General features: G+C 34.7%; 1 protein-coding gene across 1 annotated transcript; it reads left to right on the top strand.

The window, feature by feature from the left end:
* The first annotated feature begins 11,069 nt into the window (after positions 1–11,069).
* On the top strand, positions 11,070–11,851 carry LOC132305141 (uncharacterized mitochondrial protein AtMg00810-like). Its single transcript, XM_059802822.1, has 3 exons — positions 11,070–11,111; positions 11,211–11,528; positions 11,651–11,851. Exons 1-3 carry the CDS (start codon positions 11,070–11,072, stop codon positions 11,849–11,851), a joined length of 561 nt encoding a protein of 186 aa, XP_059658805.1.
* Positions 11,852–13,884: the final 2,033 nt, after the last annotated feature.

A 13,884-nucleotide genomic window follows, 5' to 3' on the forward strand; every position in this document is an offset into this window, starting at 1 on the left:
TATTAATGTATGTGAGATGTATACAAGAGGGGTTTATATAGAAGGGGTTATGTGTGATGAACAAGTAAACCCTATATGTATATGGTAACTATATATACGGTAATCCTATACAAGGTAAACCTATATATGGTTAATTCTATATAAGGTTAGAATATATTATACAATATAGTAATAATATATTCTACAATATATTCTAACACTACTAAGGAGTTTTTCGATTGCTACAAATTGGTGCATACAAATAAAAGATCGGTGCAAATTACTCCATCAGTTCATTACCTTCGGAACATATTGGTGTAAATTGAAGTAATATATTTTCCCAAAATTCTTGACAAAACAAAGCATATGAATCTGATCTAGATCAAAGGCTATAGCCTAGTGACATTTTCTTACTATTCAAAAGAGTATTTGAAAGAAAAAAAATTGAGAGTTCAAGTTGCTATAAGGACAAGTGAACGTGTGAGTATATTTCCTATCAATAAAAAATCTCATCTAGGCCACCTAAGACTTTCCGTAAGCTTGGAGATTTCAAATTTGGGAGGCACAATTGATTAGTTTGGAAATTGAATCATAGTACGAATGATACCAAAAGAACATAGTACAAATGATAGATAGTTACAAACAATTCTTTTTTTTTTTTTGAATATACCTATAGTTACTTTATTAAGTTTAACCATTTTGGATTAATTAGCACAGACTTGGCCTTGGTTTTGACATCTATGACAAGAGGAGGCACTCATTCAAGACAAGAAAAAAATGCGGATAACCTAGAAAGTATGAGTAATTCAGTTAGGGATGTCGTGACTGTTGGGATTTGTATGCCCTGGCATAGTGAATTCCTATTTGGATTAAAGTGACATATGTTCCTAACATATCTGAAATATTTATGATTTATACAATTGACGAATTCAATGTATTATGTTTCGATTTATTATAGAATTGATAGTGTCCACTTGTTTACAAGAGATATTTATATGTATGTGATGACGATTAATATATGAACATAAATAGTAATCATAAATAGCTCATAGTCGGTAATTATGGATGAATTCATTATTAACAAAGACTTGAACCGGATCCGCATTAAGTTGAGATATATTGCGAGAGCTGTCGTATGCAATTGCTCCCTATCACAATCATAGCATTTGACTCTTAAGCATGAGAGAAGTATAGACTTTTTTATTAATTAGTAATTACTTTAATTTGTTCGGCGTATTCTTCGGAATCCATAGATCGACACTTTGGGTAATTATGTACTTAATAGTTAGAGGGTTATATTCTCAAAATTTGCATCATTATTACTTGTATTTATTTTGTATTGATTATGATTGATCACAAAGTAAATTTGAAGGCCTTCGTGTGTTTTAAACAAAATAATTTTTTTATATATTTATTTATTTAAATTATTATTTTTGTCAAACAAATGTTTTATTATGATCAAGCCGGATATAATCAAAGGTACCAAAATAAATATGTTAATTTAGTAGTCGGATTGTTGACTTTATTTATCCGATAACTAATTATGCATAAAGGGGTCAAAATGCAACATTGACTTATAGGTTATTTATTATTTAATTGGAGTTTAATTAATTTCTTTTAGTGGAGTAGAAATTAATTTATGAATTAATTAAATTGGGTCTATGATATAATGGACTGGACCAATTATTAATTCATTGTAGCCAAGAAAATAATAAGCCCAAAAGATTCTAACTCATAACCCAACTTGATATTAGAGGCTCATTAGATTTAAGATATTACGTGAATTTTAGAGGTTGAGAAAAATATATTGTCTTCAATTATTATTTTTATTATACCTATATATACATGGGGTTCATGTATATTTTAGGTTACACCTTTGTGCATTAATTTTGGAAGACAATAAAAGATTTTTCTCTTTCTAAGATTTTAGGGTTAGAGTTCTCATCTGACGAGGGTCCCACAAGCTGCTCTCCAAGGTCATTCATGGAGGCTTATGAGTGATTCCTAAATGTAAGATCATTACTAACAAGATGGAGATCCAAGGAGAAGGCATCTAGCTAAAGGATCTATAATAAGTGAGAACATTCACTTTAGAGGAAATATTTAAGGTTTACTCAAATCTTTGATGTAAGTTTTCAATCTCTAATTGAATGGATCATCATGTTTTTCATCCATAAAACTTGTCTCTACATATGAATCAAGATCTTTATTTGAAAATCCCTCTAAAAATTTTTAAAACTTCCGTTTCCCCAACAATGACGGTGTTGGACACTCGAACACCGCTAAGACATGGTGAAGACATAGTTTGGACACAGTTAGAAGTGTCTTGAAATTGAAATATTTTATTTTTTTTCTTGGACACCGTTGAGACACAGCAAGGACATGTTTTGGACACTTTCAGTATATGACGGGGTGATTTTTGTAATTATTTTTCTAAAAAAATAGGATTTAATGCAACCGCCAGGACGAATAAATGTCAAAGGTGGTGGTCCCTGCAAGATAGATCCAAGGAGGCAGCTTCAGGCTAGTTTATGGCCCCAAGAGATTCAAAATATATTATGCTTTAATTAAAAAAATAATATACCATTTATTGATGCGAAAATTTGCACGACTCAAAATGGCTACAATTCCTGCAAAATAAAAAGATGACGTCAATTCATATGGCACCGGTGTAATACCGACTGAGAACGCTCCAATTATTAAGTTAGAAATCTGGTGGGAATCAAGAGCGATGTATTTAATATTAGAGAAGAAATATTTTTCCGATGCCCTCATTCTCGAGCTCGCTTGTTAAGACACTGTGCTTTACAAGGCACATGTTATTAGGGGCGGAGACAGCATGTGCCCGCGCGGGGGTGGGGGAGGGGGGCAGCTACTCCCCTGCCCATGCTGCCCAGTAGATTTTTTTTTTTTTTTAATACATAAATTTTTAAAAATTGATAAAATGCTCCCTCTAAAATTAATAAAATGGCCCCTCTGCCCCTAAATCCACTTATTTTTATTTTATTTTATGCGTATAATTTGTAAATATTTATAAAACACCCCCATAAAATTTATAAATTATACCCCATAAAATTATCTATTTCTAAAAATGTCTTTAATTCTTTATTCATTTTCCTTCTTATTCTTCAAATTTCTTTTTGTGATCTTCAAAAACTTTTGCATTCTCTTTCTACAACTAAAATCTATTTTTTCCTTCAAAATTCTCATATTATTTTTCTTTTTATGTTCTTCTTAAAAAATTCATTTTTCTTCTTAAAAATCTATTTTTTCTTGCACTCATGCATAATTTATGTGTAATAACCTTCGTTTTCTTTATCTTTTTTATCTTTTTATTTATTTTTTATTCACTTATTCTAATGTACTGTTGTTACACTATTATATTTTTTACCTGTTTGAAAAAATAATTATTTTGTCAGTGTTAAAATGGCCCCCTAAATCAAATTTCTGACTTAGCCCTTGCATGTTATGATACCAAAAATAAATAAATAAATAAAATAAAATAAAATCAGAGTAGTTGAAACAGATTATTAATGACAGCGAAAAAAAAATTGACTAACTGAAACAGAGTACAAATACAGACACTATCATGTTGGATTAATTAGCAAAGACTTGACCCGCTTTTTGACATGTGGCACTAATTCAAGACCATATAAGAAGCCATTTAGAATCATCTCAATGTGCTTTACAAGGCACAAATTACGCAAATGAATAATTTAGTAGAAAAGTAATATAAAAGACACTTGGCAAGATTTTATAAATTTTATTAAGCCTATCAAATTTATCCCCATACTCACTTCATACTTTTTAGTTCGTCGATATTACACTAAAACGATACGAGTACGTCTTCAATTTTGGTGAGCCTTTGCGATTCCTTATAAAAATGCACATATTACATTTCAGTGAAGATTATATAATAGTATGTGCATTTCAGTAGCTATGAGCACCAACAGACCTATGGCCTAGCGGTATAAGGCTCCTACTTTCTAAAGGGAAGTCAGTGATTCAAACCTCATTAGAGGCAGTGTGTGTGAGTCCCAACTAAAAAAAAAAAAAGTGATAATTTCACTGACACCCCAGTAGTTTGGCCAAATATCAGTCTAAAATATCTTTTGAAAATAACTCTTTTTTTCACTCACACCCCAAAAGTTAGTTGACAGGTGTGGCAGACCACTTTTTTCATATAAAAAGACATTATTACCCTTTGACTTTGGTTTGACCCATTTAATTAATTCTTTAATGATTGAAATGACATATCTACCCTCATTTAATTTTAGTTTGACTATTCAAATGACGTGTTTACCCTTCCTTTTCCATATACAAGAATAAATAAAGTAGGTGATCAACATCATACAGTTTGGTATTGAGGACTATTATACGCCATACAAGTGTTCGGTTCTATATTTTTTTTAAGGAAATTAATGAAAATTAAGAAGAGAAAGAGAAAAATAAGAAAAAATTTAAAAACTAAAATAGAAAAATAAAATAAGAAAAATCACCCATTCATATAAGGAAATTAATGAAATTTAAAAAGAGAAAGAGAAAAATAAGAAAAATTTTAAAAACTAAAATAGAAAAATAAAATAAGAAAAATCACCCAGTAATATATATTTTTAAAGAAATTAGTGAAATTTTAAGTAAGAAAAATTTATTTTTTTAAGGAAATTAATGAAATTTAAAAAGAGAAAGAGAAAAATAAAAAAAAATTTACAAGTGTTTGGTTCCATGATCAATCACCCATTCATATATTCCATTATTTCAGATATATATATATATATATATATATATATATATATATATATATATATGCTTGTCCTCATATTTTTTGAACAAAAAAAGGCCCTACTTTTTATCTTTTAGCATATGAATTGAAGTATATTTCTGTCATTTTATATTTATATTTTATTTTTATTTTTTATTTTTTTCATCCTCACCCTAAACCGACGCTTCCATCTCAAACCCATAACCAACACAGACATATATATATGTATGTGTGTGTGTGTGTGTGTGTGTATATATATATATATATATATATATATATATATACGTGCATATATACACATACAACATGCCGTGTACTGCAAGGATGTCTGCATCGGTGCCGGTGAGAGCTCGGAACTGAGCTTCGAAGTGGGTTCGCACCGAGTTAAACAGATCGTTTTCAACATTTCCGCGTCAACGAAGCTGTGGGATCAACCCGTGTCGTCCCTTTGACGCAATACTTCAGTTCACAAATCACTGCCCGCCAACCACCGCCACTGTGGCTCCTTCCCACCCTCTCTCCTTTTTCATTTCTCTAATATATAATATTATATATAAATATATATACACACATACACAACTATAACAGATCAAAATCAAAATTGGCATATGAATTCAATTAGTTTCAATTGCAAATTAATGAGGCCCGAAATCATTCAATAGCAAATATATATAGGCAATGATGCTCTCCCATGAACCAATTGAACCAATTCACTCGGTGCAAGCTTCATCTCTATACCCAGCTGAGGACCAAACACCAAAAATATAGATAGCTTCACAGATCGAGTGAACAGCGATCTAACGGGGTTTTAGTGACCATGAAAGCCCTGCAAAGGTACCGTGCTTTAGCTACCATGAATTTCTGCGAAGGTACAGAGACGAGAGAACAATGGTTGATGGTGATAATCTTGGCTTGGTGGAGAGAGATGATTTCTGATGTCGGGTGTGGTGGTTGGTACGTGTAATGATAAGGGGTATATTGGTCATTTACATAATATGGAATTTAGGAATAAATGAGATTAAAAAAATTACGGGTAAAATTGTCTTTTATGTATTTTTAACGAAAACTGTAACGAAAAAGCGAAATTGGACCTAAGTGATAATTATTTTCGAAAAATGTTTTAAACTATTGGGGGTGTCAGTAAAATTATTCCAAAAAAAAAAGAAAGTAGCGATGAGCTTAAAGCCTCTTAATTGTGATCAGTTTAGGTGGGCCTTAGCGATGAGGATTGTTAAACCCTCTTGGGCTCTTGATTTATGCTTAGCTCTCTGGGCTGCCCATGCCGGCTATGGCTTTGGGCCTACAAACCATGAAGATCCCTAAGTCGACACACCCTTGGTTAAGTTAACGGAAATTGTCGAGTTTAACCAAAAGTCGACACACCTTTGGTTAAGTTAACGGATATTGTCAAAGTTTAACTTGTCGAACACCCTTGGTTAACCCAATATCATTGGTTTAAGTTAACCGAGGTTGTCACACCCTTGATTCGCCACCTTTAGCTCACACACAAGATTCATAACCCCAAATCTTAATGAGAGACAGTAAGAGAATGGAAGAGACAAAGAAAAAGCTAGTTTCAATGAAGCATTTCCTTCAAAGACTTCTACCAAAGTCGCAACCTTCACCATCTTCTTCTCCTTCAACCCCGAAACACCTCCGGTAATAGTCCATCCCTCCGGTGTGGTTGTTCCTGCACACAATGTCGTTGACTGGCATGAGAAAGCAATCGGATTTTGCCTTTCATGGGCTGCTGGAATTGCACTTCTATCGCTCCAAATTCACGCTCCACTCCCTCTAAGCTTCCACTTTCCCTCTCACGCCACCGTTATTGCACTCACCCTGTTCTTTATCTCAAAGTTCATGTATCCCAAGGCACCAGAGCGAGCCCAATTGCTAGAGAATATAGGTGCTCTCTTTGGTTTCACAGCCTTCTTTTTCGCCATCACCATACCTTTCCGACTCTACATTAAGCTTATTTACTGGGCCATCTATGCTCTTGGTCTGCTCGCCATTTTCATCTATATCCGCCTTTAAAACCTATTCGGCGTCTACTAAAATAAGTTAATTCGTTTCACGAATTGCCACAATCTGTGTCTTTGTTGTTATTATTAGTTGCAGAATGCAGAGCAGAGGTATGAGTCATTTTCAAATTGTAATTGTTGGTTGTAAGCTCTGATGGAGCATGCCATCTCAAGTCGATCCCTTTATGAATAAATTGCATCTTATAGAATCTTGAAATTGTTGCATGGTGGAATTACTTTCAATCACTCTACGAATATTTCTTGTAGTCAATTAGTCTAAATCACCACCCACTTGCATGTTGGTTGGTTGAATTAGTTAAGTATTTCTATGTACTTATTATTGCAATGGATATTTCTCAAAAATATTAGTAATAAACTAAAAGAAATCTCTCAAATGTGAAACTTACATTAATCCGTAGATACCCTTTCAGATGTGGGCCGGAGTGACTATGGGTTAATTTCACAAAAATTCCCGTGTAATATAAATTTATGACATATTACCACTTTTGCACTAACAAACAATTCCTTCAACTTAAAAAATAATGTTAATTTGTTATGGAACTATTAGTTACATGGTGAAATAACAATCTAGCGGAGACACTTTTGAAACAAAAATCTTTGTTCATGTCCAAATCTTGGATTTGTAATGGAGAGCGGCACACGAAAGTTCTGATTACTCTATCCACGAACTTAGTTCTAGCTCGAATGGTTGCCAATATAAATTATTGGCCTTCTGGACGAAATTTATAATTAGAAAATTGGGAAAGAAAAATCTTTGTTCATGTCCAAATCTTGGATTTGTAATGGAGAGCGGCACATGAAAGCTCTGATTCCATATTGCGCCTTAATCTTCTCCGAGTCCTATGAAAGAATTTCTACCAAGAAATTTTGTTTCCTTTTCTATTTAGGGAACTCTGTATTTATTCACGTCTCTTGTACAAAATTGTAAATGAATGAATATTTTTCCTTTCCCAATTTTCTAATATGGTATCAGAGCATTAGGTATTTTTTTTCTTTTCAAAATCTCGTTTGCCCTTATGGCAACGATTCCTTCCAATTCTGGGGAGCAGCAACAAGCTTCTTCTCAAGTTACGGCCACTTCTTCTTCTCAGATTAGTGACCCTTTTCAAAATTCTTATGTTTTACACCATTCAAACAATCCTACTGTTGTTCTCGTCTCTCCTCTTCTTAATGGAGATAACTACAATACACGGTTCCGCGCGATGTGTATGGCCTTACGTGCAAAAAATAAGCTTGGATTTGTTGATGGTACAATTCCTATGCCAGACCCATCTTCTTCAACCTATGAGCAATGGATTCGAGTGAATGATATGGTAATCTCCTAGATACTTCACTCGATGGTGCCAGAACTTGCTGCGAGTATTATTTATTCTGAGTCTGGTAAAGAAATTTGGAGCGATTTGAAGGAGCGTTTTTCTCAGCCTAATAGTATTAAGATTTTTGAAATCAAGCGGGGTATCTCTGAATGCAAACAAAATAATCTTTCTGCGACTGCTTATTATACTCGATTGAAGGCTCTCTGGGATGAACTAGCATCGTATGTGATGCTTCCTACTTGCTCATGTGGTGCAGCCAAAGCCATAAATGATTTTCTTCTTCAAGATCGTGTGATGCAATTTTTGCAGGGACTCCATGAATCATATACACAATTTCGGAGTCAAATCTTATTACGGGAACCATAACCGCCTGTGAATAAGATTTATTTATTGTTACTACAGGAAGAAAAACAACGCTCTCTTTCGTTACACACTCTTAATCTCTATGATGCTTCAGCTTTAGCCACATCTCCTACACCAAATCAGACTACACGTCCCACTACCTCAACCTACAGTCGTGGCAGAGGTACGGGTCGTGGTAACAATCGTGGGGGGTCAAGAGCACGATCACATTGTGACCACTGTGGTCGTGACGGTTATACTATTGCAACTTGCTACAAATTACATGGGTTCCCACCACGTTCTAACGATGGTCCTGGGACATCTCGTCCTTTGGCACATGGGTTTACTACTTCATCTGACCAATCCCAACCTCCCTTTATATCTCCATCTCCTGTTATCACACCAGCACCTCAAAGCAACAACACACCAACACCTCAAAGCAACAATTCTCCATCTTTAGCATCACCATCAATTTCGCAGGAGTAATACAATCAAATTTTGGCAATTTTGCAACAAAGTAGACATGACCATTCTACAAATTTAACTGGTATTGCCCTCACATCTCTTTTTAATAATTCTTGGATTATTGACAGTGGGGCTACAAATCACATGTGTTCCTCACCACATTTTTTCCAGTCCTTTACTAAAAATTCATCTTTGTCTCGAGTACAGTTACCTGAAGGCTCTAATGCGTCAATTACGCAAACTGGCAGTGTTTGAGTTAATCCTTCCTTTCGTTTAGATAATGTTTTCCTTGTTCCCTCATTTAAGATTTAAGTTCAATTTGATGTCAGTTTGTCAAATAACAAAATCTCTTTATTGTGCTATTATTTTTCTTCCTGACCCTTGCATTTTTCAGGACCTGTCCTCGAGGAGAACGATTGCAGTGGGTAACTGCTGGAATGGTCTTTATTATCTATCCCAACCTAGTAGTCTTTATGCAACAGTGAAACCCACCTTTGATGTTTGGCATTGGCAATTGGGACACCCTTCAAATGATCGTTTAGTTTTAATTTCTGCTTTAGACTCTTCTGTCACTGTTTCCAATAAATCACTCTGTGATGTATGTCCTTTAGCAAAACATACAAGAACTCCTTTTCCGTTAAGTAATACAAAAACAAAATTTCCTTTTGAATTGGTTCATTGTGATATTTGGGGTGCTTTTCCTATTCCTAGTATTTCAACTGCACATTATTTTTTGACTATTATTGATGATTTTAGTCGTTGCACTTAGTTGTTTTTAATGAAGTACAAATCTGAAACTCAATCACATTTAAAATCCTTCATTGCTATGGTTGCCAATCAATATCATTCTCGAGTCAAAAGAGTCGAGACCAATAATCTTGTGGGGTTCTTATCGAAAGAGTTAAAAAATATACTTTCTGTTAAGTCTATTTGAACTGATAACGGGACATAATTTTTATCACATGAATTGCAGAGTTATTTTGAGTCCCGTGGGATTGTTCACCAGTGTAGTTGTGTTGCAACTCCACAACAAAATGGTGTTGTGGAGCGAAAGCATTGACATCTTCTTAATGTGGCGCGTGCTCTTCGTTTCCAAAGCAACTTACCTCTTTCTTTTTGGAGTGAGTGTGTTCTTACAGCTAGCTATTTAATAAACAAGATTCCTTCATCGGTTTTAAATGGAAAAACTCCATATGAGGTATTATCAGGAGCACCTCCTTTGTACTCTCATCTTCGAGTTTTCGGTGCCTCTGCTTTGGTCATAATCTCTCCCCACAAAGGCATAAATTTGATGTACGCTCCAAACCTGGCATTTTTGTGGGATATCCTTTTGGTCAAAAGGGATATAAAATATTTGACATAACCACTCAAAAAATTTATATCTCTAGAGACATTCTATTTTATGAAAATGTTTTTTCCAGTTTTGCCTTTGCCAATTTCAGATAATGGTGTCATTATCATTTGACAATTTTGCACCATTTCCTTCTTGTTTCGACAACTCAGTTCCTTGATTGATTTTTCCCAATATAGTTCAACCAACACTCGAGGAACCTTCCTCACACCATGAGAATGATCCTAACTCTCTATGTCAAACACGACCAAGTCGTGATCGCCGAACCCCACTCTACTTGCAGGATTATATTTGTAAAAATGTGACCTCAGCAGATTGCCCGCAACAATCAACTTCTCATGGGTCAGTTACACTTTATCCTCTTTCACAAGTTCTTTCATATAATCATTTGTCTTCTTCACATTCTGCTTTTCTTAATTCTCTTTATTCATGTGTTGAGCCAACATCTTTCTCACAAGCTATTAAGATCCCAGAATGGCGAGAGGCTATAGAGGCAAAAATTAAATCGTTGGAGGAAAATGACACTTGGAAAGTTACAACTCTGCCTTCTACCAAAAAAACAAATTGGTTGCAAATGGGTTTACAAAATCAAGTATCGGTCAGATGGGACTATTGAGAGATATAAAGCTCGCCTCGTAGCCAAAGGATTTACACAAACTGAAGGCATTGATTATAATGAAACATTTGCCCCTGTTGCAAAAATGATCACTGTCCGATGTTTTTTTTGCCATTACTTCCATCAAAGGGTGGTCTTTACATCAACTTGATATAATAATGTTTTTCTTCATGGAGACTTAAATGAAGAAGTATATATGAAAATTCCTCCAGGTTATCACAGGCAGGGGGAGAATCGAGTTTGTCGATTGAACAAGTCTTTATATAGGCTCAAACAAGCGAGCTGCAATTGGTTCGCTAAATTTTCTTAATCTTTGTGCTTTGCCGACTACTCTTAGTCTAGAGCTGATTATTCCTTATTTTTTAAACATGATGAGTATCGTGGTTCTACATTTGATTTAGTCTATGTTGATGATATTTTAATTGGCGGTGATAACATAGATGAAATTAAAGCTCTAAAGGCTACGTTGAATGCTCAGTTCCGTATCAAGGATCTTGGGTTTCCAAAATATTTTCTTGGTATTGAGATTGCTCGTTCCTCACGTGGTATTCTTCTTTATCAAAGGAAGTACAGCTTGGACATTTTGACTGACATGGGTATGTTGGGTTGTCGATCTGCTCGCACACCTATGGAACAAAATCTCAAGTTGAGTGACGTTGAGGGAAATCCCTTGTCTGATCCAATCATTTATCGCCAGCTTATAGGCCACCTTATTTATTTGACGATTACATGCCCAGATATTCTTTTGTTGTGAATATCCTCAGTCAATTTATGCAGGCTCCACCGAAACCTCATTACGATGCTGCTCTACGTCTTTTACATTATCTGAAAGGCTGTCCTGGTAAGGGTATTTTATTGTCTTCTACGAGTTCTCTTCAACTTATAGCTTATGCTGACTCTGATTGGGCTAGTTGTCCAATTACACGCCGGCCTACAAATGGATATTGTAGTTTTCTTGGTTCAAGTCCGATCTCTTAGAGGACTAAAAAACAACATGTTGTTTCACGTTCATCACTGAAGCTGAATATCGTGCCATGGCTCAAGCAACATGTGAGCTCCAGTGGCTAACTTTTCTTTTGGCTAATTTTGGGGCCACTTCACCAACATCTACTTTATTTTGTGATAATCAAGCCGCTCTTCATATTGATGCCAACCCTGTCTTTCATGAGCGCATAAAGCACATTGAATTGGATTGTCATTTCATTCGTGAAAAAATTCAGTGTGGATTGATTCGAACAGCTTATTTACATTCATCCAAGCAGCTTGCTGATGCCTTTACGAAGCCATTAGCAAGTGAACATTTTCAACGTCTTCTTTGCAAGTTGGTCATGATTGAATTTCGCCTTAATCTTCTCTGAGTCCTACGAAAGAATTTCCACCAAGAAATTTTGTTTCCTTTTCTATTTAGGGAACTCTGTATTTATTCACGTCTCTTATACAAAATTGTAAATGAATGATATTTTTTCTTTCCCAATTTTCTAATAAGGTCCGATTAAGAATATATATTTATATATATGGGATCTAATTCTCCATATATATATTATAAAAAATAAAAAAATAATAAAAAAAAAAAAATTCATTCATTTACAATAGAGTTCCCTAAATAGAAAAGGAAACAAAATTTCTTGGTGGAAATTCTTTCGTTGGACTCAGAGAAGATTAAGGTGCAATATTTATAAAGTTTTTATTGATGATTAGGGCTCCTTTTGTTTGGATGTAAATTATTTTTCAAAAAATATAATTTTTATTTTCTGGTATTTGGTTGTCGTAAAATATTTACGATAGAAAAATATATTAAAATTTTACAAAAATAATTTATTTATTAATTTTTGATAAGTTATTTTATATATTCTGCCCAAAGGACTCGACTTCAATCTCGACCTAAACTTTTACAAAACATCGAAAAGTACAAATAAAAAAATATTTTACCTAAAAAATGAAAATATTTTCTAAAATAAATATTTTACATCGGAACAAACGGAGCCTAGATTTTAAACGTGTTACAATTTCAGTATATATAGACCAACCAAAAACATAGTTTATCCTAGTGTTGTAACTCAAGTGGGCCAACCAAAACTCAATTATGAAAAAAAAAAATGTTAAAAAAAAATTATTTTAATTACTTTACTATAATACTCCTCTGTACTCGGTATTTATATAACAAAACAGAACACAAAAAAATAAATAAATAAATAAATAATATGAAGCGGCAGTTTTGGTGGGCAGGTATGAAAAAGGACATTGCTCTTTTTGTCTCCCGATGTAGTACTTGTCAGATGGTCAAGATTGATCATCAAAGGCCGCCAGGAGCTCTACAGCCACTACCGATACCGGAGTGGAAATGGGAGAGCATTTCTATGGATTTTGTGGAAGGATTGCCAAATTCTTTCGAGGGGCATAATTCCATATGGGTCATTGTGGATAGGTTGACCAAGTCAGCTCATTTCTTACCTATTTGCACTGACTACACTTCGGAGCAGTTGGCAAGGCTTTACATTTCAGAGATTGTGAAGTTGCATGGCATTCCGTTGTCTATTATATCCGACAGGGATTCGAGCTTTGTGTCAGGATTCTGGAAGAGTTTTCAGCAGGCTTTGGGTACAGAGTTGCATCTTAGCACTGCTTATCATCCTCAGACTGATAGACAGACTGAGAGGGTGAACCAGATTATGGAGGCTATGCTTTGGTCCTGTGTTCTTGACTTCAAGGGCCATTGGGAGGATTACTTACCACTTATGGAGTTTGCTTATAATAATAGTTTCCAAAAGACTATTGGGATGGCACCATTTAAGGCGTTATACGGCCGATCGTATCGATCGCCTTTTTGTTGGATGGAGGTTGGTGAGAGCAGATTCTTAGGTCCTAAGTTCATCAAGGATACTTTTGAGAAGATTGCTCTTATTAGAGATCGCATGCGTACTACTCAAAGTAGGCAGAAGAGTTATGCGGATCGTAGCACACATGCTTTGGAGTTTCAGGTTGGGGATTAGGTGCTACTCAAAGTGTCGCCT

This window comes from Cornus florida, unplaced genomic scaffold (genome assembly GCF_030987335.1).
Source record: "Cornus florida cultivar Cherokee Brave unplaced genomic scaffold, ASM3098733v1 CherokeeBrave_3.0.0_Hap2_Chr04, whole genome shotgun sequence".
Classification (NCBI taxonomy): Eukaryota; Viridiplantae; Streptophyta; class Magnoliopsida; order Cornales; family Cornaceae; genus Cornus; species Cornus florida.

What these genes read in the sequence shown, in the direction of transcription:
- LOC132305141 (XM_059802822.1), top strand. Translation starts at nt 11,070, where the DNA reads ATGAAAATTCCTCCAGGTTATCACAGGCAGGGGGAGAATCGA. An exon ending in ACAGGCAGGGGGAGAATCGA is followed by an intron (nt 11,112 to 11,210) that starts GTTTGTCGATTG and finishes GACTACTCTTAG; the next exon opens with TCTAGAGCTGATTATTCCTT. An exon ending in AAAATCTCAAGTTGAGTGAC is followed by an intron (nt 11,529 to 11,650) that starts GTTGAGGGAAAT and finishes CAATTTATGCAG; the next exon opens with GCTCCACCGAAACCTCATTA.